The sequence below is a fragment of the Aedes albopictus genome, chromosome 3, assembly GCF_035046485.1.
Source record: "Aedes albopictus strain Foshan chromosome 3, AalbF5, whole genome shotgun sequence".
In the NCBI taxonomy this organism is placed as follows: Eukaryota; Metazoa; Arthropoda; class Insecta; order Diptera; family Culicidae; genus Aedes; species Aedes albopictus.
Window position 1 is genome coordinate 323,077,716 of NC_085138.1, and position 27,698 is coordinate 323,105,413.

Consider the following 27,698-nt stretch of genomic DNA (forward strand, 5'->3'; position numbering starts at 1 on the left):
ATTTCACTTAGAAAAAAAAAAAAACAACCACAGAAGAGCTAACGCACTCACACAGTACGTTTCTCATTAGTTCCCATGTGTTTTCATGCCGTTGTTGTCGATGTGGTTGGGGGTCAGAACACCCGACGTAGATTAGATATTCCTAGATGGGTGAGTGTGCGAATGTGTATGCGGATTACGCCGGGACGGGGTATGCATGATGCAAATCCAATGCAACAGTCTAATTCCGGATGCTTCGACCGCACTAACATAGCATGGGTTTGCGGTGAGCGAGTGCAGGTTAGTCGTTTCCGAAGGAACAACCAATGAATGGTTCGATGGGGTCCAGGAATTCTGTGGGGTGATGGTGATCTGCCATCAACTAGGAATTGGGGTTGAGTCGGATTACTACTGGCTGCGACTACATATGCACGAGTGTTAGGCTACAACACTTTGTGTGGTTTTGGTGCTGGTTAATTTGTCTGGGATAGAATTGTTTGGATTTTCCAACCAGGCTAGGTAGAGGCATCCTGCTTTGGTTTTCTGTGATTGCGTATATATTGTTTACCATTTGATAGGATGAGAATGACTTTGTTCATGATGTGCAAATCCTTGTTTGCTTAGGAATCGGAATTGACTGGGCATTGCTTGTGGTCAATGACTCGTGGTTCAAAAGCAGAAACTCATTCAATTCTTACAATCAACAAGTAAAGATTTGCGAAAGATAATTGAAGCAGATTCTAATTGAATTAAATTTCTAGAATAAATCGAGACATATAGATCACAATGATACCTTAATAACACAACAGTAATAAAAAGACACTTATGAATTCGAATAATTTGATTACAAATTATGGAGATTATTATAACAAAATGAAACCAACAAATCTCTAAACTCCGATGGGAAACAAAAATATCCAGGACATGATATGAGAGGATACGAACGAAATCAGAAAATCAAGCACGAAAGGAAAAAGCCTGAAAATGAATTACCAACCAAAATATACTTACTAAAGGTTTTGGTATCAATTGCACAATTGTTTTACCCTGTTTGTTGAACGAAATGATGAAGAAAATAAGAAGAAAAGATAAATGACAGATTCATATTAACCACACTCTAGAGAGAGAGAAGGAGAAAGTTAAAAGATTTCAGCATATTGGTTAGCAAATATTGAAGGAATTTGATAATTTGTGCAAAATGAGAAGAGAACATAAATGTCGGAAAAATTGTCATCAATACATTGGTCACGGATGAAAATGGAAATGTATCATGCTAAGCGAACGGTTACGAAAATAACACTGCTACAAGTTACAACAAAACATGTCAATATCAGCAGTAGAGTAAGGCGACATCCATCGGTCATAAAGTTTTTGAAAACAATGAGTAGTATTTTCAGCTTCGCGTGCTTCATGTATGATAAAACTCATGTTTTTGAAAATACGCCAAGATGCGTATACATTTCACCTTAAACATGCTACATTGTTGTTGGATGTCACCTTATAGAATATTGGTTAACAATATATTGGGAAACATAAGCATGCATAACAAGTAGTGAGGATTGGACTAGGATAAAACAAATATATGATTATGATAATATATGTAATCAAATGACGATTGGCCCAAAATATTCGTTGTTATTCTTAAGTTCTTAAGTTGAAGATATGACGAAGTGACAACTCAAATTTTCAAGGACAACTTTTAAAAGACAACCTCTGAAGAACCTAATAATAACCCGTTGGCGATGACGAATCACTCAACTTTTCAACACGAACCGTCTCTTGGTTCATCAAGTTTGTGCTTTTAAAAAGTCGAGGTGTGGCTTCGCCTTTTTTCACCTTAAGTATATAAAATAAGCTGGCTTATTTGCAAAAATGCATGTTTTATAAGACAAGAAATTCAAAACAATTTGGTTAATTATAAATGCAGCGCGATGGAAATGAATTTCTAAATTTCATAATATTTTATTATAGTAATGTACCGCAAAAAATATTGATGGTTACTTAATCATAAAATGAAAAAGTTCATAGGGATTTGCAAACCAATGTCGAGTTGATATAATTTGTCGTTCCTTTTTATTTAATCATGATATAACACCCCACTTATTTCTCAAGACGTTTGTAACGCAATTTCCAAACTCCAAATTATATCTTCGTTTTTCCTGGATCGATTTTCTATTTTTTTAAAATAAAAATGACCGGTAACCGTTCTAGTTTTTATATTTTGCAACAAAAATTTCATTGGTACTTCTAATTTCTGTCGAAAAATACTTTTTGACATACCAAACTTCATGAATTCACAACCCGTAACGTGGATAGATCACCTTTTAGTGGTGCGTTACGGCGTAACGGCGTAATTTTGATCTTGTAATTTTCCAGCATGATTTATTTGAATACAGGAAGGTTCCAAGATCAAAATTTGGTTGACTTTTTTTGTATTTTTATTTTTATTTTTTTTGTATTTTGTTGTTTACTGCTAATACACCATTCGTTTCAGGAGGATTCAGGTAATTTTTAGCCATGTCCAAACAAATTTATGCTCAAAAATATATAGCTGATGAGACAGTATCACCATTCAATACTATTTTCTATTTCAAATGAACAAGCATGCGACCCTGCAATCAAGACGGCAAAACACCCTTCTTTTTTTTTGAAGATACTGTCCATTCAATGGCAATTAGACCACGTTGCCTGCATCTTTTGTCTTCAGGTCAAGTTTCGTAATTTCGCCGGTGTGGATGTGTTTTTTCTTCCGTTTTCCTTTTTCCATTTATCTTGTTTTAAGGTTTTTGTTCATTTTTTGTGTTTTTTTTTTATTCTTGATCACTTAACCTATTTTACAGCTCTATTGTCCACTAGGCACTACGTGAGCGATTACAATTACACTTTGTACAGCGTCTAGAAGTATTCTATTTTACTATATCGAATTGGTTGCCTTCGTACTGCTTTCACTTTTCTACTCTTTTCTCGGTAGAATGATGAGCACGAGGATGTCCATGGGTGCTTGTTGTTCCTTTTCCAGTCCGATTGGGGGTCCATTATGAATTGTATTTCGCCGATGTCCAGTTATCCGGGTCCGTTTGAGCCATGGGCTCAGAAGAGGGTCAATGTCAGCCACTCTCGGGGAGAAGAGTAACTGACGAAAAATTGCAAGTGCCGGGGCTGGGAATCAAACCCATGACCATCCGCATATGAAGCGAACGTGTGACCAACTACGCCACGGGCCCCGGCATTTTTTGTGTTTTATTCATTTATTTTTTTCGTGAGTTTTGAATATTTTTTGCAAGGTTCCGATGACCTTGAAAGGATAGTGATTCTGAAGGGATGTGCGACAGTACCTAGTGCTAAAGTGTTCGCAGCCAAATCTATTTTTTCATCTGCAAAATAATTCCGCCGAAGAAAACAAGTGCGCTGGATTAACAACAAAAGCATCCAGAAGTTGTAGCGATTGAAGTATCGTAGTGAAAAGTGCTTTTTGTGCGATTATTGTCGCAAATTGCTTTGCCCGTAAACAGATTTCGTGGCTATACCCCTTCAGATTTCTTCAATCGCCTGCTTTCACTTGTCATTTCTTCAAAATGTCGCTGAGTGCTGGAATGGTTACTCGATCTGGATCGACATCTTCCCTGGTTGGATCATCAGCTAAGCGATCCCGTGATGACCTCTCCAAAAACGATGATGGTGAGATAGTGAGCCTGGATGATCTGTGGAATAAGATGCAATCGATGCTCAGGACTACCAGCGAGAGAATTGAGACGAAAATCGAGAGCTGTAATGCGGCACTGGAGAAAAGAATGTCGAACATCGAAGATAAGCTGACGGCTGTGCGGGAATAGTGTTCGTATAAAGTTGCCAAGCTAGAAGATGCTATAGCTGATGTATGCGCCGATGTTGATCTTGCTGCCGAAGCTGCTTGCCGTATCGAGAAGAATAGGGATCTCGTTTTCTCTGGTATTCCATTCCAAAGTCGTGAGGATCTGAGCGATATTTTTCGCAAAATTGCTGTCTCAATTGGATTTGATGAAAACAACCTCCCGATCGTTTGTCTGCGACGTATGACCCGAGGGCCGATATCATCAGGTGCATCGCCACTCATTCTCTGCGAGTTTTCTCTTCGCCAGGAGAGAAATGAGTTCTACCGCCAGTATCTCTCAAAACGTTCGTTATGCCTGCAAAACATTGGCTTTGAGAGTGCAAACCGTGTTTACATAAACGAGAACCTAACAAGCAATGCGAGACAAATTCGGGCCGAAGCTATCAAGTTAAGAAAATCGAGACAACTGGAAAATGTTACTACTCGGAACGGAATTGTTTTTGTTAAACGGAAAGGATCGGAAGCCGCATCTGCAATCTATTCACTCCAACAGATTGCTCCACGAAGCAAAACCCTTACCTCATAAAATATTCTTTTCCTACCTACTTTTCCTTGATTCCATTCCTAGTTTTACTCCATCAATCCATCCACTCCTGAAAGTTAACAACAGTTTTACCTATTCCTTGCAATATCATTCTCCTGGTCCTTGTTTATCCGTGAATTCTTTCCTGATCTTCTTCCGTGAATCCATTCCTTCCTAAAAGCTTGTAGCTGCCTCTGCCGGGATTCAATAATGGGTATGTTTGCTGCTGTTGGTGTACTGCTGTTGCTGGATTGCTGTTGCTGGGTTGCTGTTGCTGGGATGCTGTGCTGGTGCTGTTGGATTGTTGCTACTAATTGGGATTATTATACATCCTGAATTCTCGGCTATCCAGTAGAAATGGAACTTAACTTGATAAGATTTGAATTGAATATGTTTTGGAAGATTATGCATTTCTATATGAATTAGATTTTGAATTGCTTAATGAATCAGTATTTTGGAATTAGATTTGCTATATTAGTTGATTTGGCTGCGACAAAATTGAGATCGATGATTCGTCGTATGCTATGGATTATTTTGAGTTTTAAGTGGTGGTTTTCTTTTGCTATAGATTACTCTTTTGCTGTTGGTTTTGTGGATGGATTCTTCTTGAAGTATTTTGAACTCTTAATTGACAATGGATGATACTATGGTTTCCAGCGGCAATATCTCTGACAATAACATAATTTGTAAAGCTGTAGTCAACGCCGTGCTGCAAAAGAACAATCTCAATATTGCCCACATAAACGTGCAAAGTTTGTGTGCGCGCAGATTTAATAAATTTGAGGAGCTTAAAAATATGCTAACGGATTGTAAGATAGATATTGCTTGTTTCACAGAAACTTGGCTTAATAGTACAATTAGTGACGCCATGATAAACATTGAGGGTTTCCATCTTATTCGGAATGATCGAAACCGGCATGGGGGAGGAATCTGTATATATTTGCGAAAAGACTTGACTTATCGACTGATCAGGAAATCATTAGTAAACATGAATGGTTCATCTAATGCTACCGAATATTTGATTTTAGAAATCCAAGTAGGTAATAATCGTTTACTACTAGCTGTTTATTACAACCCCCCTGAAGTCGACTGCTCTGATTTGCTACAGAATCATATTAATGAATTTTCTTTCAGATATTCCTCTACCTTTTTCGTTGGTGATTTCAATACCGATCTCCTTAAAGAAACTAGAAGATCTAAACTTTTCAACGATGTAGTTGCAAGTATGTCTTTTAAAGTTGTAAATTATGAGCCTACTTTCTTTTTCAATTCGGGAAGTTCGCTATTAGACTTGCTGTTAACAAATACACCAGATGAAGTACTGAAATTCAGCCAGATTTCAATGCCAGGCATTTCTAAACACGATCTTATTTTTGCATCGTTGAATTTTTCAAAGCTGGATAGACAATCCGGTTACTGGTACCGCGATTACTTCAATTTCGATAATGCATCCCTAATCGATGCCTTTTTCGAAATGGACTGGAACAGTTATTTTTGTATTGATGACCCGAATATTCTTACTGATATGTTGATTAATCATTTTAGTTTACTACATGACCAATTTTTCCCATTGAAATTTCGAAAGTTTCGCAAAAATCCCTGGTTTAATCAAGATATTGAAAAAGCGATAATCGAAAGAGATTTAGCATATCGTAATTGGAAGCGGTCGAAAACTGTTGAGAATAAAACTCAATACAAAAGATTGCGGAATACTGTGAATTCAATGATTTTCAATGCTAAAGCAGCCTACGATCGCCAGAGGTTAAATCTGAATCTCCCTAGTAAACAGCTATGGAATAATGTAAAGAATCTTGGAATTTCAGCGAAAAATTCTTCATCTGTTGTTTGTGAGCATTCCGTGAATTCCATCAATGATTACTTTTCATCAAACCTTTCGGCTCTAGGTAATGAAAGAATCCAGTTTTCTTCAAATGATAACGGATTTCGCTTTAGACCAGTGTTTGACTATGAGATAATAAATGCAATATTTAATATCAAATCTAATGCGACTGGCTTTGATGGAATACCCATAAGTTTTCTGAGAATTATAACTTCCTATGCCTTACCTGTTTTTGAACACCTTTTTAACTCAATAATATCTGCTAGTAAATTCCCTTCCCATTGGAAACGTACAAAAGTCATTCCAATCTACAAAAAACCCAATGTTAAATTTATTTCGAATTTGCGGCCAATAAGTTTACTGTCTACGGTTTCTTAAGTGTTTGAGAAGCTGCTTAAAGGCCAAATCCTGCAATATGTTAATAGAATGAATTTTATTCATCCTTTTCAATCTGGCTTCAGAAGTCAACATTGTACTGAAACTGCTTTATTGAAAGTACATGATGACATCGCACAGTCAGTTGACAAAAATGGCGTAACAATTCTATTATTAATAGACTTTGCTAAAGCTTTCGACCGTGTGGTTCACAGTAAATTGATCAACAAATTGATTTCTCTGTACAATTTTTCAAATCCTGCTGCAAAACTGATAAGGAATTATTTAGAAAATCGTACTCAAGCTGTGTCCTGTAACGATGAGCTGTCTGATTTCACATCAACCATTTCTGGAGTTCCACAGGGATCGGTCCTGGGACCAGTACTTTTTCCCTTTTTATAAACGATTTGCCAAGTGTTCTAGAGTTTTGTTCGGTACATCTTTTTGCTGATGATGTCCAAATTTATATTTGTACTGATGGTAGCAGTGATATGTTTACCATTGGTAATTTGATAAACCATGATCTGCGCAATGTCATAAAATGGTCTAAAGAAAATTTACTTCCCATCAATTCAGAAAAAACAAAGGCGCTGCTTATTTCTAAGCGCAAAGTTCTTCCCCAACCACCTCTAATTTTAATAGATGGTGAAGTAGTGGAATTTGTTGATAATGCTAAAAATTTAGGACTTCTTTTCAAAAATAATTTAGTATGGGATGCCCATATAAATAACCAATGCTCCAAAGTTTATGGGTCTTTGAAAAGATTGAGTTTGATAACTAGGCATTATGACTCTGGAGCTAAGTTAAAACTTTTTAAATCTTTGATTTTACCTCACTTTATATATGGTGATTTTGTCTACTCTAATGCAATGGCTGGATCAGTCGATAGGCTCAGGGTTGCTTTAAATGCTTGTGTCCGTTATGTATATAATCTTTCACGGTATGCTCACGTATCACATTTACAAAAAAACTTAATAGGTTGTTCCTTCGTAAATTTTTACAAATACAGATCGTGCGTGACTCTGTTTAGAATAATCAAAACTTCTTCGCCCGCTTATCTCTTGGAAAAGCTCGTGCCACTACGAGGAACACGGACGAAAAGCTTCAGAGTTCCGCAGCATAGTTCTTGTTACTATAGCCAATCGTTTTTTTTTGTTAGGGGTGTTGTAAGCTGGAACAGTTTACCAACTTATTTGAAAGAACTTAATTCAACATCTCAATTCAGAAGTGTAGAATTAGCATAAGTTAAAATACACGTAAATACAAAAAAAAAAAAAAAAAATCTCAATTCAAGAAGGATCTTCTGCAGAATCTGCGGTAATTGGGTATGATTAGCAAAAGAGAACAAATTATAGTTTTAAGAAAATACGTGAATTCCAGATGAAGAACCACATTGTAACATTAAAAAAGATGTTTATCTTAAGTTACATGCATTTGAATACCAAATAAATAAATAAATAAATAAAAGTCCACGCTTGTCCATGGAGAGAGGATGGGGATCTGTCAAATGTCCACAACAACAAGTGTTCAAAATTGATTTAAAAATAAAACAAATATCATCAAGGAAACAAATCATCTCGTATCATTAATACAGTTCTCTTATAGTCTTTTTTTTTTTATTTTTTTATCATAAAGATTTCTGGAATTCCGAAATTTAGCGTAGACCATAACAGTGCAGTAGTATCATTGAAAAATGTTAAGTTTCTCAACGGATTACTTGAAATTTCATATGAATTTTCAAAACTACTTTTAAGCTCTAAAACATCTATAGAAATGTTCAATTCTTTGGGGCCGTCCATATACCACGTGGACAGAATAATAGCAGTTATTTTATCCCCTTCCCCCTCCCCGTGGAAAAGCGTGGACTTTGCTTCGACTCCTACCTCTTACCCTCTTGTCCACGTGGACTTCACAAAAAAATGTTTGTTTTTCAATATTTGTAAAACAGTTTTAAAAAGGTTATTCTATAGCTATCGTAATACAAGTTATCAATATTTTTTTTTATTGCTTTGAATGTTTCTTCAGTCTAAGATTGTCTCATTTTTTTAGAGATGATTTTTATGTCGAGAATTCTGAGAACCACTGATTTTTTTTGCACAAACAAAAATTACAGGCACATTTAGAAAAACATAGTGCATGATGATGATATGATGATATTGTTCTACCATCTATTGTAGCAAGGCAGCTGCCTATAGCACCGGAATAATCTGAAAAGCGATTTGATCAAGACTGTGCTGTTGTTAGTGGTCAGTCATTCTCCTGTATGAAGGGCCAAAAAGGGTTGTGCGGACCCGCAAGCAGAGACACTTGCACGAAACCCGCTTCAGGGGAAAAGAATCTCCTTCCAGAAGAAAGTACTCACGAACAACTGCAAAATCAAGCCCTCGATTGACAGAATACTCCCAATAGATGGGGTCGAAAAACATTTCGAAAAACATAGTGAAATTCCGAAATTGAATTATAGTGCAAGGATTAGGACTGTTTCTTTGGAAAATTAGAAGACATCATTACGAGGTAAACCTGCATAATTTATAAATTTCAGTAGAAAGCTGACTTTGAGTCAAATGCTTCTAACTATTTTATCTCGAATCTCAATAGAAAACTGCACATTACTTTTTTCCTGAATCCAACCCTACATAAGTTACCGTCAAGGCGCCATTCACCGTGGGGGCTCCATTCACCGTGTGTATTCGAATATTTTTTCATTATTTCCATATTATGATTGAATGATATGACAATTTCCCTTCAATTTCACCAATACAATGTTGTATTGGTGAAATTGAAGGGAAATTGTCATATCATTCAATCATAATATGGAAATAATGGAACAATTTTCGAAGGCACACGGTGAATGGCGCCTTGACGGTATTGCAAATTAAAAAAAAAAAGAAAAAAAAATGTTTTGACCTTCTTAAGAGGTTATTATTATTTATTTGTTCCACATCATTAAGACAAGACATAATCAACAATAGTACGCCACAATACTCGGTTTGTGGCTGCCGCTCTCCATCCTCGGTCACGCCCAATGCTCGCCAAGTCACGCTCCACCTGGTCCGCCCATCGTGCTCTCTGCGCTCCACGCCTTCTTGTGCCAACCGGATCCGTTGCAAACACCAGCTTTGCAGGGTTGTTGTCCGGCATTCTTGCAACATGCCCTGCCCACCGTATCCTTCCAGCTTTGGCCACCTTCTGGATGCTGGGTTCGCCGTAAAGTGCAGCGAGCTCGTGGTTCATCCTTCTCCGCCACACACCGTTCTCCTGCACACCGCCGAAGATCGTTCTTAGCACGCGTCGCTCGAAAACTCCGAGTGCTTGTAGGTTCTCCTCGAGCATGGTCCATGTCTCGTGCCCGTAGAGGATTACCGGTCTTATTAACGTTTTGTACATGGTGCATTTGGTGCGTGGGTGAATCTTTTTCGACCGCAGTTTCTTCTGGAGCCCGTAGTAGGCCCGACTTCCGCTGATGATGCGCCTCCGAATTTCACGGCTCACGTTGTTGTCAGCCGTCAGTAAGGATCCGAGGTAGACGAATTCCTCCACCACCTCGAAAGTATCCCCGTCTATCGTAACATTACTACCCAGACGGATCCGGTCGTGTTCGGTTCCGCCTACCAGCATGTACTTTGTTTTTGAGGCATTCACCACCAGTCCGACCTTTGCTGCTTCGCGTTTCAGGCGGGTGTACAGTTCTGCCACCGTTCCAAATGTTCTAGCGATAATGTCCATGTCGTCCGCAAAGCACACAAATTGACCGGATTTTGTGAAAATCGTTCCCCGGCTGTTGAGCCCGGCTCGTCGCATCACACCTTCCAGCGCGATGTTGAAGAGTAGACATGAGAGTCCATCACCTTGTCGCAGTCCCCGGTGAGATACGAATGAACTGGATAGTTCACCCGAAACCCTTACGCAGTTAAGAGGTATTCAAGTCTTAAACTTCACATATATGAGAAATTATTGATATTTTTTTTTTGATAAAAACAGTAAATAGTTGGAAAAAATCGAATAACATTTCACAAGGTGCTAAACGTTTTTCTCATTTTTTTTTAATTTTTGAAGTTGCTGTAACTTAATTATATTTGGATGAAGGAAAAAAAATAGGTCCAGGTTTTTCATTGGACCCTATCCGTAAAATCTATTTTTGTTGTCAAAAAACTTATTTTTTTTTCTGCTTGTTTTAAAAGCTGATGCAAAATAAAAATTTGGGAAAAAATAGTTAGACGCATTTGACCATCCCGGGCTACTTGGCAAATTTTGAGACTGGAAGTCACTTTTCTGCAAAAAAAATCGAATTCGTAAGTTTTTGAAAAATTGAAATTAAATGACAGTGTATTTTTTTCTGCACGACCTTCGAATATCCTTAAACATCTTCGAAGACATCATTTCAATTCAATAAATCATTTTTGATATGTTTTTTGGAGAAGAAAATTAGTATTTTTTCATACGCCCTCTACTTTCTTATCCTTATTTACTACTTCCTTTTTTACCCCTTACTTACTTATTTTCAAAAAAGTATCTCTATGATTATTCCTGATGTTTCTGTTATTATTTTCGTCTGAGAGGTTTTCAGAAATTTCAGGAAAAAAAAAATCTTCAAGAACTGCTCTTTCATATAAGGTACACCGGGATAAGTTGAAATGGGTGGGGTAAGATGAAACAGCGAGTTAACATGATGTTATCCAATCATGATAAATAGTTTGAATGTCATAACACATAGTTTTCGATTCATACAATCTATTGGTAAAGCATAAATTTCCAAAATGTATTAAAATCTTGTTGAAAACTTCGCGTTTTATCTTACCCTGGTGTACGTTACCTCAGAAAGTTTTGCAATTCCTCAAGAAGTTCCTTCTATGATTTCTCCTGGAGTTCCTTCTAGAATCTTTGGAAAAACTTCTGGAGTGATTGTAGCTGATGTTTGGTGGGATTTCACAAAGGAATTCTGTGAAAAAAAAAACAGAAGGAACTCCATTTGGAATATTAGGAGAAAGTCTAGAAGAATTCCAGAAGCAAATATATAAGGGACCTCAAATGGATCTTCTGGAGAAGAGTGTAGAATTAGCAACTAGTTAAAATACACAAAAATAAAAACAAAAAAAAAACCTTCTGGAGAAATCGCAGAACAAACTTCTGGAAGGATTTCTGAATGATTTTTAGAGAAAATATCAGAAGGCTCTTCAGTGATTTTTTCTTCGAATCCTGTTGGAGCATTACAAGTATTTATTGTGTTTTTTTTTTCATTAATTGTTTCTAGTATTCCTCAAGATATATATATTGGGGTGCATCACAAAGGTTCTTCTGAGATTTTCCAATAATTTTCCGTGCTTTTCCTTCTAAAGTTTCTTCTGAGATATTTTCTGGAATAGCTCCTGTGATTCTGAGATTTTTTTCAGTTTTTATCGAGAACCCCTTCAAAAGAATTCCTTCTGCGATTCTTTTTCAGCAAATTCCTCGGAGATTTCGTTTGAAGATCCGCCTGAAATTCCTTCAGAAGTGGTGCCTTCAGGTATTTCTCAAAAAGTTACTTTAAGAATCTGAGAATGATCTACAAGCAGAATACACGAAAAATCAACTGGAGAAATACCAGAACAAGCTTCAGTATTTCCAGAAAGAATCCAGAAGAAAATCCAGTAGAAAACGTGATCGTTCCTTTTAAAATAAGTTTCTCCAGAGAGAAGAACTTCCTGGAGGAAGTTCAGGAAAAATGTGTGGAGGAATCGTGCAAGTATTGATGTATCACAAATGTTACTGTTTCAGAAATATCAGAACCCCAGTAACAATGACAGCTGAATAACTGCATATTCAGCCAAAAATTTCAAAATCAAGCATAAGAGCGACTTATTCAGCTGTTGTACAGCAATAAAGCCTGTATCCGCAATAATCGGGACACAGAAATACTGCTGTAACTCTGCAATAGATGCATTAAAATTGCTCAAACTTTGCCTAATAACATCTTAAGATGTGTTCACTTCACCTACAAAATTTCAAGTGAATCGGTGAAATACTTTTTATTGTAGCATTGAAAGAGTAGAATGTGCGCCATTGAATTTTGTACAGCCCCTAGTTTTGCTTGTCAGCGCTGTAACTTTTGAATTTGGGAAAGGAAATGACTGAAATTTTGAACACAAACCTCTCAATCTACATTTGTTGTATAGGCAAAATTTCATAAAAATCAATGCACTATCAACAATTTTATAAACAAAACATATATTGGGACTGAACGTGACTTTAGCCCCTCAGACAGCGATTAGTCAACACCCTTGTGTGTTTCGGTTGTACTATTGAAAGTACTATACCAATAATCATCAAATTTTCCAGGCATAATATACACATAATCAACTAGCTTCTGTGAAAACTTCATGAAAATTGGCAGAGAAATTTAAAAGTTTTGAATAGGCAAAAACCGCACATGAAAAACACGAAACATTTTCACTAACACTCACCCCTATCAACACCAATAGCTTTCAAACCAATTGATCAAAGTTGATGAAATTTTGCAAGAAAGTGCCTTTATAAGTATCATAACTGCAAACGAAGTTTCATAACTAACCACACAGAACTGTAAACTGTGGCGTAAAAGAACCATCTATTATGCGAATGAAAATTGGTGATGATTGTACAAAATGCTTAAAACCACGTCTGTTTGCTTTTCATCCACAGTTAAAAGTAATGCATCGATTTTTATGAAATTTTGCACAAATAATAAGCATACACCAAAGAGTGCTCAGTAAATTGTTTGGCCAATTTTACTGATTCATTACAGAGCTACAGCCGTGCTACTGTGTCCCGATTATTGCGGATACAGGCTTTAATGTTTGTTGGGAATATGGCTTCTGGAGATATACCTAAAGAAATATCTTCAGAAATCTCAGAATGAATTCATGAAAAAAATAATCAAAACTAAGATCAGGAAGGATGCCTAAAGATACCATTGGAAAAATTCCAGACAGACCTCCAGATGTAGAAGGATTTACCTTAACCCTCTAATACCAAATCCCGCCTTTAGACGGGGTATAGTTTGAGCATTTTTGTAATTTTTGTTTCGTGGAAAATCATTTTTTTTATATTTTTGGCTGATATTACGGACTGTTCTGTATATCTCAAAATAGTTTTTGGTGTATTTTAAAGCGTAGGGTGAGTGTACCCATCGTTGTGGTATTAAGGTAAATTCATTTTAGAAACAATGATCGTACCATCTAATGAAGGGATGCAAAACGTTAGTTTGTAGTTTTCTATCCAAATTTGCTTTTAAAAATATAAAAACTATCGTTTCTCTCTGTTTTCGATCATAAATCGCTTACCACAACATTAGGCACACTGTTCCTATTTTGGAGGTAAAATTTATTTTTGGTTCCTATTGTTGCGGTATCCCATTGAAATCATATGGGATACCGCAACATTAGAAACACTACCGCAACAATAGGAACACAGCAGCAAAGAATTAAAGGAAAATATTTTTTTAAAATAGGTTTTTGGGCAAATCTTAAGCACACAAATGGTGCAATCTCATAATTTAAGCATAATACATCTATTAAAAATGCCTTTTGGTAACATTTCAGTCGAAAAAGTGTTCAATTGCCACTACCGCAACATTAGGTACTAGCACAACGAAGGGAACAATTACCCTATTTACTTTTATAAAAAATCATTGAAAAATAGATGTTCTAGTCACCATTTAGAAGTCATTGTTTATTTTGTATTGAATCGCTACAATTAACATATTTTAAATTTTTCCCAAATCATTCTATCCTTGTTAAATAGTTTAAGGGAATCGAATACACTCTAAAATTATTTCCCTTAAAATTACACGGAAAATAAAATTTTCTGTGAAAAAAAATAAAATAATAGTATTTTAACAATAATCATAAAATCTCAAAATGTTTTCATCTAAAAAAATCTGTTCCCCAAATTGGCTTCCAGGAAAAATATAAAAGTGTGGGGTTGTTCAAAAATAAAAATTAGAAAAATCAAAAACTAAAATTCACGAAATCGAGAATCAAAAAGAATCATCTTCCAAAACATGTTTAAATCGATTTTAGATGACGAAAAATGATATTTAGATCGAAATCAAAATTTTGGGTATTAGAGGGTTAATAAACTCTTTGAGGGTTCTCAGAAGAAACGCGTCACAGAAGACATATCTGGAGGTATTTCTGAAGCAATTCTTAGAAATAATTCCACTAGGCAAACCAAAAAAACTTTTTTTTTTTGTTGAAATCACACAGAAATCTCTTCGATTACAGATCAACTGCAGGATTCCCAGAAGGTATTTATGAAGAACAAATAGCAGAACGAATTCTCGGAGGAATACCAGAAGAATATACTTAAGATACCCCGGCAAGAAAGCCTTAAAGTATTAGAGAAGAAATACCAGTGGGCATTCCAGAAGGAATTACTGGAAAAAACTCTAAAGGAACTGCCCCACCAGAAAAATCTAGAGGAAATGCCTTAAAGAACTTTTGGAGGAATCGCAGAAGAAACTGTTGAGCAAAAAAAAAAAAAACAAAACCAAATTCAGCGTGAATTCCACGGTATATTTCTGGAGAAAATCCAGAAGGATGTAACAAAAATGTTGGCAACATTCTTTAATATCTTTGTTTCGGATTTGATACGATTGAAATCAATTAAGCTTTGCCACTTTGCCGAAGGAGCTAAATGCTTAAATATCCATAAATAAATTTGTCTTACATGTTCATGAAGCTTGGCGTGTTGCAAGGGCCCATATAGCCGAGGCGATAAACGCACGGGTATTCAGCATGACCATGCTGAGGGTGACGGGTTCGATTCCCGGTCGGTCCAGGATCTCTTCGTAAAGGAAATTTCCTTGACTTCCTTGGGCATAGAGTATCTTCGTGCCTGCCACACGATATACACATGCAAAATGGTCATTGGCAGAGGAAGCTCTCAGTTAAAAACTGTGGAAGTGCTCCTTGAACACTAGGCTGAGAAGCAGGCTTTGTCCCAGTGAGGACGTTACGCCAAGAAGAGGAGAGGAGAGAGGAGGCGTGTTGCAAGGCAAGTTGTAAAACTGATTAAAACTTGGTTACATACTTCCCAGGGCCGAAAGGTCCCAGAATGTGGCAAAATGTATCTGGTTCTTCTTCTTCTTGGCGTAACGTTCCGACTAGGACAACGCATGCTTCTCAGCTTTGTGTCCTATGAGCACAGTTACTGAGTGAGAGATTCTTTCACGCAAGGATGGTAACACTCACTTGCTGTTTTCTCAGCTCACAGACGAACATTTAAAGAACAATGTATGGACGGCTTTTGCCTTGTGGTTTGTCTAAAAATTTGCCAAATAGATTAGAGGTAGCACACGCATGCTGAAGTCGTTAGGGAGCTGCGAAGGCAACTTTCCACGAAGTGAATGTAAAGTTACGCAGGAAAGTTTAGCAAACATAAAACTTTAAGTCTGTAAGAAAGAATGAGTTGATGAAACATTTCTAGTCACACTTCTTCTTATATTGGTAGCAACCGAAATTATATGAGTAAGTTCTCAATCATTTGTGGGATTTTTTGTTGTGCTAAGAATAGAAGGAACGAAAACTTTCCAACTTTGAATTGGAAGCAGCATTTTGCTTTTTCGCCAATTTACAACCGGAGATGAAGCCCCGAAAAAGGTGCAAACTTTCTGCTCAACAGCAGTAACAACGAACTTTGTTCGATTTGGTGCCAAAAGGAAAAACATAAACTTTATGATGAAGGGATATGAATTTGAAATAGAAGATTATGAACTCTACAGTAGTCGGTGAAGCATGCCCGACCGAAAAAGAGGGATAAGATGAAATAGGGTGAAAAAGGTGAAACCGTGTCGAAAGTTTTACTTGTATGACAAGGGTGGAAGTGTGGATGATGGGTGTGGATGGGGCGTAGTGTAGCTTTTGGGTGGAGAGTAAGATCTTAATCCGGCGAAAACGCTAATATGATGACAAACTCACACGCACACACGGGATGGGGTTAGTGGGTTGTGGCTTTTAAAAGTGACCAAAATGAAAACAACATTTTATTCACCGATCCAATTGGAAAAATACAGAGACAAAAATCGACAACGAGAATTACGAAGAAAATGAACGAAATTTTGCGTTTTTTTTTGTTTTGGTTTCTGCGAAAAGACGAAAAAATGGGGACTTTGACAGCGGTGGGGTGAATCAGGGGGCGGAATTACCTGCTGCCTTCGCCGTATCCGTTTCCTGGCCGCGAGAAATATTCGCCAGTAGAGGAACAATATTACCAGAAGGGGGACGTAAAAGCTGGACGCTGTGGCAAATATCTGGTAGCCCACGTCCTGCGACACGATGCACTGGAGGTCCTTGTAGACGCGGGCTTCCCACTCGGGATCCTTCCAGCCGAGCAGGGGTGCGATCGAAACCAGCACCGACAGGGTCCAGATGACGATAATCATGTAGCCTATCCGTCGGGCCGTCCGCTGGTGGGCGTAGTCGATGTCCGTGACGGCCCAGTACCTGGGAATGAAGTGAAAAAAGTGAACTTACATAAGTACAAGAGGCTATATATAGATAGAAGACTTGAGAAGAGACTGGCGTGGCATGATGATTGATCATTAATCACTCTTTAAAACGCAAATGAAGTAGCATTGCAGATCGCATCCCTCACATAATCTATATTCTTTGTTTATACACATAAAAAAGCATCAATTAATTCGGAGCGCACGCGGACGTGTAGAAAAATGTGGCTGTCAGTTTTTTTTGTGTCCGTGTAATTTGAATTCGGCTGACCGATTTGTGAATTAGTAAAAGATTGAAGTGTAACCAATATTGAATTTGTAATAAAAACTATGCACAGCAGAGCGGAAGAGCTTTATGAGTGCTTTCGTAAAATAAGGAACTGTGGATCGCAATACTAACGGTTCTGCAAGACTTGACTCTTCTTGGAAGAGTAAATAAAAATCCTGAACGATTATTTTATTTTTATTATATAACTATTTTCCGTGAAGTGTAGTGATGAAAAAAATTGCAGTGCAATCGTCCTTTCCGTAAAGAAGCACTTATCGGAAGAGGCACAGCTTCATAGCAATAAGCCAAAGTGCCATCCAGTAACAACTGTAATTGACAGAATTCGACGATCTCCGGAGCGTCATCAGTCTCACGGAACGTTCGAAGATGATGGGCCACTTTTGTCGGAAGGTCGTCAGGGTGTGATATATAGTAGTTCGTTTTATTCTTCCTTGGATGAAAGCAAGAGATTGCATGCCGGAAATGGATAGAAATGGAGGCGTGGATACGATCGTTCGACGAAATGGAACTTGGTGAGACCTGTGTTCCATCCCAGGAAGGACCAAGGACTAAGGACCAAGGGGTGACATTAACCTTCTTAGCATAGTCACCCCCACCGATTTTCGCCGTATTTTGCTTATCATAAACTGAGCGGTTGGTACGAGATGTCCCCACTCATTGTTTCTATTGTTGTATTAAAACGCTGCACAGTAAGCCTGGCCGCTTTAATGCTTGCAATGCATCTCCGATGTACTGCAATCATTAATAATGACAAGAAAAATGATGGAAGTAGTCAATTCTATCATTTTCCAGGATTCTTTCAATGAATCGCTGTGTATGTGTAGACAAGACTAGACTAGACTAGACTAGACTATAAAAAACTCAGATTAATCCACCTAGTGGTGATAGTGCCTTTCTCGTCGAATTTGTACTCATGAACTTTCCGTCGACGTTAGCCAAAATGTTCCTGAATCCTGAAAACGCTTTATTAGAAAAGCAACAATTTCAACAAAGCCACCATCGATTTGGGAAACTTATTGATGGTACATATTCCGATGTAATGTTCAACAGCAAAACAGAGCTGAAAAATAATAGACCTCTCAGTTGGCTGCTTGACCACCTTAACCGAAGTCGTGTATTGGGGTCATTTTGATTACATTTCATGCACTGCGACAGCGGAGTGAGCGTCAGCTAATGCATGAAGAAGATTTACTTTATTCACAATCACATATCACTTTGTGATCTTCGCCAATGTTTATTTCATCACACTTTAGGCTATATTTTATTACCATTGGTAACACGATTCATGTAAAATTTGACCTTCTTCAAGTTCTAATTCCCTGAAGAAGGTGTAATAAACACCGAAACGTCGGATGAAGAACGATATTTAGTCGTTTGATTGCGTTTGATGACTGCGAAGCCGAAAAACTTCCCTGGTTATACAGAGTTTTCAGTCGATAGTGCTCTACGAAAATGTAAACTTTCCATTCAAATTTCAATCGCAATGAGAAGAGCGAGTGCTCAGCCAACTGCTCCCAAATGAGATTGAAGATTGAAAAAAAAAAACTGTATAATGTGTTGTTGCGATTAAATTATAATTTTTCCATAAAACGTTGATCCATCCAACTATACATTTACACCGGAGAAATCTGGAAATAGTGTGATTTTAAGAGATTGCTTTATTCACGATTTTGTTCTCTTGCATAGATAAAGACTTTGACCATTTCTTCTCTTATAATCTTACTCAACGTTTACAGGCTACCAAAAAAGCCACGATTTGATTTATCGCTTTGACATTTATTTTGTTTACTTTTATAATTCCGCTATTTGATGTGCAGCTTGCATGGGTTTTGTAAAATTTTACGTTTGACCACTCTCGGTGGGACACCTGGAACTGATTCCGGTTGTCTCAAATAAGGTCTGAGACTATGTTCTTGTCAACTGTTCATCGGGTTATCTAAAAAGCTGAAAATGAATGTAATTAATGTTTTCTTGACAACCGTACAGCATTTTTTTTTAAAGCCACGATTTTTGAATCGCATGCATGATTTTGGTTTACTTCTATTAAATCACTTCCGATAGAACACCCGCAACCGATTCCGAAATATTATTACAAGTTCTAGATGTGGCCCGAGACTATTTTCTTGTTGACCGTTCATCAGATTATCAAAAACGCCGCTATGGTTCAGTTCCTTTCTATATTTTACCACTTCCGACGCGTTACTCGTCTTGTCACCAGATCTGGAACACTACCGGTTCTTCCAAATATGGTCTGAGCTTATCGTTTATCTTGTTACTGAATAAGTCATTGATATGTCGTATGTATTGGCTCTCTTTTACATTTGATCATTTCTGGTGGGACACCCGGAATCGGTTCCGTAACACACTGATATGGCTTGCGTCTATTTCCATGCAACTGTTCGTCATGTTACCTAAAAAGTCGTGATTTGAGGTATCGCATGCATGGGTTTGGTTTCACTTCTGGCCCGAAACCGGTTGCGGAACACTACCGATAGTCTCTTAAATAGTCTGAGCCTATTTGCTTGCAAACGTTTATTAGGTCAGTAAAAAAAGCCGCGCTTTGCTGTGTCGCATGCATGGGATTGGTACAATTTATATTGAACCGCTTTCGGAGGGAACCCCGACTGACAGTCCATAATGTGGTCGTAGCATTCTTCCTTGATAAAACCGGCCATCAAGGGTGTCGGAAAAGCCGTGATTTGATGTGCCGCATGCAACAGTTTTGTCAAATTTGATGTACGCCAATTCCGGCGGAACTCCCGCAACCGGTTCCGTAACACTACTGGTTCAGATATGGTCTGAGTCTTTTTATATGTCGACCTTTCATTATCAAAAAGCCGCGCTTTGCTATGTCGCATGCATGGATTTGGTTCACTTTAATATTTGGACACTTCCGGCGAGACACCAGGAACCAGTTCCGGAACACTACCGGTTCAGATATGCTCTGCGACTGTTTTCATGCTAACTGTTCATCAGGTTATCGAAATTGCCGCAAGTTTGATGTGTCGCATGCATGGGTTTGGATCACTTTTATATTTGACCACTTCCGGCGGGACACCCGGAACCGGTTCCGGAACACTACCGGTTCAGATATGATCTGAGACTGTTTTCTTGCTAACTGTTCATCAGGTTATCCAAAATGCCACAGTTTGATGTGTCGCATGTATGTGTTTGATCCATTTTTATGTATGGCCCCTTCCAAGGGTACTGGTCCGGAACACCTAAATGGCAATAACTCCGGAACGGCTGAACCGATCCGAACCATTTTCAATAGGAAATAATGGGACCAGATTACGTGTCGAATGAACCGTCAGTCATTAAAATCGATTGAGGTTTACTGCCAAAAAGTGATGTGAGTTTTTTTTGTACACATACACACATACACACACACATACACGCACATACACACACACAGACATCACCTCAATTCGTCGAGCTGAGTTGATTGGAATATGTGACTCGACCCTCCGGGCCTTCTATCAAAAAGTCGCCTTTCCAGTACACTTAGTGTACGAGAAAGGCAAAAAGCATTCTTTTATCCACCTAGCGGTGATGGTTCCTTCCTCGTGCATTCGATACCCCATTTCAACATATCTCTAGTGACATGTTGATAGATATCGAACTTAACCAATAATCATTTCATGGCGCCAGTGATCATATTATTTATCTGGTTTTTGATTTTTGAGCCTTAAACTCTATAAAACAGTCGCCATCTTGAATTTTACACCGCAATCTTGGATATTCTGGTCGCCATTTTCGGACTCCAGACGTCTTCCCCATATCATACTCATATTGCATGATTTTAGAGACTAAAAATCTATTAAATAGCCGTAATCTTAAATTCTAGAACGCCTTTTTGCATATTATGGTAACTATGTTTTGACTCCGGATATCTTCCCCATACCAGATATACCATACCAGATAAATTACATGGCTTTAGAGTCCAAAAAACAAATAAACAACAGCCAGCATCATAAATGTTGGGATACCATCTTGGATTTTATACCATCATATTGCATATTTTTTTATTCTTCAATCACTTAACCTAATTTACAGCTAGGGCACTGCGTGAGCGATTCCAATTGGAAGCTGTAACTTGTACTTTGTACAGCGCCTAAATGTATTCTCTATTCTAATTCTACTACATATATCGAACTGGTTGCCGTTGCGCTTCTTTCACTTTCTACCCTATCATGGTAGAATGATGAGCACGAGGATGTTGTGATGTTGATGTGTAACTGTTGGTTATTCCTTTTTCCAGTCCGATTGGGGGTCCATTATGGGTTGCCGTTCGCCGAAGTCCAAGTATCCGGGTCCGTTTGAGCCATGAGCTCAGAAGAGGGTCAGTGTCAGCTGCTCTCAGGGAGAAAGAGCAACAAACGAAAGTGCCGGGGCTGGGATCGAACTCATGACCATTTGCTTATGAAGCAAACGTGTAGCCACTACGCCACGGGCCCCGGCAGAATATTGGATATTCTGATCGCCATTTTTGAACTCCGGACATCTTCTCCATACCAAATATTCCCATATTGGAAGGTTTTAGAGAGCCTAAAACTCAATTAAACATCCACCATCTAGAGTTTTGAGCCGACATATTGAGTATTAGGCCGCCATATTGAATTTTGGGCCACCATCGTGGAATTTTTAATCTCCAGTGTTAATTTCAACACAAAGTTCGTAAATCATGATAAAGGTTACAAAAATCGGTGCAGTTGGATCTGTTGCACGATAGGGCTGGTTAAGTTTCATAATTTTGGGCCACCATCGTGGAATTTTTAATCTCCAGTGTTAATTTCAACACAAAGTTCGTAAATCATGATAAAGGTTACAAAAATCGGTGCAGTTGGATCTGTTGCACGATAGGGCTGGTTAAGTTTCATAAACCGTCTGGATCACTGAAATAGGCATAATTCCGGAACACCTCCGGACAATTTTTAATAGAAAACAATACAGTTCAATTTCGGTTCGATTCGTGTTAAAATCCGGAAAATCGGTCAATGGGAAGTGCCTTGATAGTGAGTGACCTTTATTATACAAACATACACACACATACATACACACAGACATAATCTCAAATCGTCGATCTGAGTTGATTGATATATGCGACTTGACCCTTCCAGCCTGCTTCTATCGAAAATTCGTTACCCTAAAGGGTTCTAAAACAATAAACGCCATCGTAGATCAATAATCATCTTAGCAGATTACGAGAACGTTTTCGACAAACTCCTGAAAAGGAAGCCCCCACAGTTGACAGCACAAGTTTTAATGCCCATCATCTTTCATCAAAAATCAATTTTCATTTCAGCACTGTGCTCCAAAAGCAGTGCAACATCTGGCTTCTGGGAAAGTATATGCTGGTTGTGTGGCAAAACCAACGTCGGCGGAAGTTGCTTGTTTCTATCCAGAGCTCACCACCACCACCAGCACCATAGAGAAGTAGTACGAAAAATTGAATTACTCTCCACCTGACACAAAAAGCTTTTAGGAGAAGTGATTAATTACATTTTGTGTTGCAAGATTTTTAAGCTTATACTCTCGGTCTGAAGCTGGGGCTTTCTAAAGGTTATCATGCGAAAGGTGGTGGGTGCATTTTTCATTTCTCGACTTTCCGGAACAACTCCTGGAGTGCTGGAAATGTAATAATCTGTAATGGATTGTGTCATCACCTGTTCCACGCGAGAAAGAGTTAAGTGGATCTTGCGTTGCAACGTTGTAATAATTCTGTTTTCTTTATCGCAATAGGAAAGTTTTCTTAATTGGTTTGGAAAGCTTGTAGCTTTGAAGTGGATTGCATTGCTCGAGTGCTCATCCAAAGATTTTCCCCACTACTGAGTGGCTTAAGACTAGAAAAAGTTCTACGCTTTCCGTTACCATCCGAGCAACTTTCAACCGAGCTGAACTATGCAAATCTCCAAGAAGAACAAGGATATTTCCCTATCGCTGGCTTCTGGCGGAAGTGATTTTAAAACAGTACGCCGATCACCCGGAAAAGGGGCTAACATTCCCATCTAAGTTGAGCAAGTCAGAGTTCTTGCCTCTGCATCCAACCAACCAGCGAATGGCAGCATTCCATTTGCAGCAACTCTCGGGTGCCGTGCCACAGGATAGAAGTAATATGACTCTTGGCTTCCTGCAGGCGAAGTTTTTGCATTTCTTCTATCGATAGTTTCAAACTACTTCAGCCTTTCGGTATTACACACGTAGGTATAAACGATAGACGGTGGCTAAAACTAGTCTGAGTTGCACATAAGGGTGAAGTTCGCTGGCTCTGGGATTGACTTTGTTAAGACAACGACAATGACATCGAAAAAGCTGGAAGCTTTCAACGGGGAGAAGTAAGAGTTGCCTAATTTAATTAAACATCGATTCAACTTCTTCTCGTTGTCATCGTCATCGTCATCGTCGGTGACATCGTTAAGTTCGTCGGATGCACTGCACGTACGAAGCCACTGCTGCCGTTGTTCTTCCCACGAAATTAGATTAGGAGCGAATACGTTTGAAAGGTATAAGTTTGAAATTAATTAGGTAATCTATTCTGTTTGAATATGTAATGCAACGAGAAATGGTGTGTTGTCGGATAAATGAAGTGATAAGGTTTATAACTCAATCATATGACAGTTGCATTGAATCATAGTTGTTGCTCCTTCGATGATATACAACAAGAGTTGTTGCTACAGGAATGTGATATAGATATTTCAATCCAAAGATATGAACATTGCAATTTTAGATGCGAATTAGTTGTTGGGCTACAATGTCTTACGTAGTTTGAATTGAATTACCACTCTACATATTCAAAATCTGTGCTGCAAAACGGTGAGTCGATAAGGAGAGCGTTCAACATACAGGGGATGGCCAAAATGTTTGGGATAGGCAACATTTTTTTCTCTCACAAAAAAGTTCAACATGCTATAACTTTTCATAGAGTGCATCGAAAAATCTCAAATTTTGACTGTTTGTCGATCTATTATATGTGCATCATTGGTACAAATGTGGGCTCGATTGATTAATATTTCGCAAAATTAGAACCGTTCGGGTAAAACACTATTTTTCAGACAACTCATTTTTGAGCTGTCATATCTCAGAAATCAGTGAACCGAATTGAATGAAATTTTGAACGTACACTAACAATATACAAATACTTTACAAACTATTAAAACATAGATACTTTTTGAACGTTGAGAAAAGTTATCATGGATTGACACTTTTTGGATTTTTCTCGAAAAAATGTATTTTTTTTACGTCAATGTCAATAAATTTTAGTGTTGATGTCCAAAGATTTTTCACTTCTGTTCTTAAGTTATCTCTAATCAGATATATCAGAGTTAATTTAGATTAATGGAAGAACACATTTAGTAATTTTTGTGTGGTATTGCAAATTTGATTTATTTTCCTCTACATGAGTAAAAATTTCAACCCGGTATAACTTAATTCGCCGTGAAAAAATATTACATTTTATAACGTCGTATTAAGTATCAATATATTGTTGATAAACGTTAAAAAATTCATTCTATTCGTTTCACTGGTTTCCGAGATATAACAGCTCAAATAAGAGTTGTCTAAAAAATAGTGTTTTACCCGAACGGTTCTAACTTCGCGAAAAACTATTCAAACGAGCCCAAATTTGTACTAATGATGCACATATAATAGGTTGACAAACAGTCAAAATTTGAGATTTTTCGATGCGCTCTATGAAAAGTTATAGCATGTTGATTTTTTTTGTGGGAGAAAAAAAGTTGCCTATCCCAAACATTTTGGCCATCCCCTGTAGCTCTGGTTCTCATAAGTTCCTTCCTCATGCTTCCACGGGTCAAGCGATGACAAAGACCGCCAGCTAAGAGTTGTGTGCTTAGCTGGTAGTGCAGCCTGGGCACGGTTGTCCTTCTGACTTCAGCTAGATTGAGGAGGTACGACCCAAGCCTCTGTTCACCAAGGAGGCGCGACTCAATCAGCGTCTGTTCTGGCATCCAGGGGCTGAAACGCTGCATCACGCCCAGCTAGATCCAAGATGGTAGCCCCATCAGCGTGATCGTTCCAGTGTTGGTTGGGACGTTAAACAGAACTGGCACGATGGCCCTCCGGCGAGACAGGAGTGTTGGCGTAGGCCCAATAAGCCACCCGTAAAAATCCCCATTGCGAATAACATAGGAGAAAATACGACTCGATACAATCGGCAAAGACCCACGCGACGAAATAAGGACTACGATTGGAAACTTGGAACATGGAATTGCAAGTCACTAGGTTTCGCAGGATGTGACAGGATAATCTACGACGAACTACATCCCCGCAGCTTCGACATCGTGGCGTTGCAGGAACTTTGTTGGACTGGACAGAAAGTGTGGAAAAGCGGGCATCGAGCGGCTACCATCTACCAAAGCTGTGGCACCACCAATGACCTGGGAACAGGATTTATAGTGTTGGGCAAGATGCGACAACGTGTGATCGGGTGGCAGCCGATCAACGTAAGGATGTGCATGTTAAGAGTTAAGGGCCGTTTCTTCAACTACAGCATCATCAACGTCCACTGCCCACACGAAGGGACACCTGATAACGAATAAGAAGCGTTCTACGCGCAGTTAGAGCAAACATACGATGGTTGCTCGCCGCGTGACGTGAAAATCGTTGTCGGCGACATGAACGCGCAGGTAGGAAGGGAGGAAATGTACAGACCGGTAATCGGGCGAAACAGCCTGCACGCCGTATTGAATGATAACGGCCAGCGATGCGTAAACTCTGAAGCCTCCCGTGGTATGGTAGTCCGAAGCATCTTCTTCCCCCGCAAATAAATCCACAAAGCCACCTGGAGATCACCCGACCATCAAACAGAAAACCAAATCGACCACGTTCTAACCGACGGTAAATTCTTCTCGGATATAACCAATGTCCGCACATACCGCAGTGTGAATATAAATTCGGATCACGACTTAGTCGCTGTATGCATGCGCTCAAAACTTTCGACAGTTACCACCACGCGTCGAAGTCGAACGCCGCGGCTCAACATCGAGCAGCTGCGTAACGTAGAAGTGGCTCAAGACTACGCGCAGCAGTTAGCAGTGGCCCTACCAACGGAAGAGCAGCTTGGCGCAGCTACACTGGAAGATGGCTGAAGGGGCATCCGATCCGCTTTGGGTTGTACCTCGGCTACAGCACTAGGCTTCGCGACTCCGAATCTCAGAAACGATTGGTACGACGGCGAATGTGAACAGTTGAAAAAAGAGAAGAATGCAGCATGGGTGAGAATACTGCAACACCGCACGAGAGCGAATGAGGCACTTTAGACAGGCGAGAGCGAATGCGAGAGCGAATGAGGCACTACAGACAGGCGCGGAACAGGCAGAACTCAGTCATCCGGATGAAGAAGCGCCAGCAGGAAGAACGAGATCATGAAGCGATGGAAGAGCTGTACCGCGCTAATGATACACGAAAGTTCTACGAGAAGCTGAACCGCTCGCGCAGAGACTTTGTGCTACAAGCCGACAAGTGCCGAGATAATCACGAGAATATTCTCCCAAGCGAGCGTGAGATGGTCGAAAGGTGGTGGCAGCATTACGATGAGCACCTCAATGGCGACGTTGCAAGCACCAAAGGTGGCGTGGTAACAGATCTAGGAGTACGTGCGCAGGACGAAAGATTTCCAGCCCCCAACTTCCAAGAGATTGAAGAGGAGGTTGGCCGGTTGAAAAAACAACAAAGCCGCTGGAGCAGATCATCTACCAAGCGAGTTACTGAAACACGGTGGAGAAGTACTGGTGAGAGCATTACACTGGGTCATTACCAAGATTTGGGAGGAGGAAGTTATTACCGGAGGAGTGGATGGAAGGTATCGTGTGTCCCATCTACAAAAATGGCGACAAGTTGGATTGCGGGAACTACCGCGCGATCACACTACTGAGCGCTGCCTACAAGATACTCTCTCAAATTTTATGCCGCCGTCTATCACCGATCGCAAGAGAGTTCGTGGGGCAATATCAGACTGGATTCATGGGTGAACGCGCTACAACGGACCAGATGTTCGCCATCCGCCAGGTGTTGCAGAAATGCCGCGAATACAACGTGCCCACACATCATTTGTTCATCGATTTCAAAGCGGCGTATGATACAATCGATCGAGAACAGCTATGGCAGATTATGCACGAATACGAATTCCTGGATAAACTGATACGATTGATCAAGGCAACGATGGATCGAGTGATGTGCGTAGTTCGAGTATCGGGGACACTCCTGAATCCCTTCGAATCTCGCAAATCGTTCGTGCTTGCTGTTCTACATTGCGTTAGAAGATAAAATAAAGAGAGCGGGGATAAACACGAGTGGGACGATTTTCACGAAGTCCGTTCAGCTGCTTGGTTTCGCTGACGATAT

The 27,698-nt window shown here is 39.1% G+C and overlaps 1 protein-coding gene across 2 annotated transcripts in view; it reads right to left on the minus strand.

The window, feature by feature from the left end:
- The window catches only part of LOC115257016 (5-hydroxytryptamine receptor-like), a 591,282-nt gene that overhangs the window by 67,012 nt on the left and 496,572 nt on the right, over nt 1-27,698 (minus strand). Inside the window, exons 6-7 of one of the 2 annotated variants that reach the window (XM_062842817.1) lie at nt 16,751-17,048; nt 991-1,026 (exon numbers count right to left, since the gene is read on the minus strand). In XM_062842817.1, coding sequence (XP_062698801.1) covers nt 991-1,026; nt 16,751-17,048 — 334 coding nt within the window. The remainder of the gene's footprint in view (nt 1-990; nt 1,027-16,750; nt 17,049-27,698) is intronic. The other variant, XM_062842818.1, reaches the window with a different exon arrangement.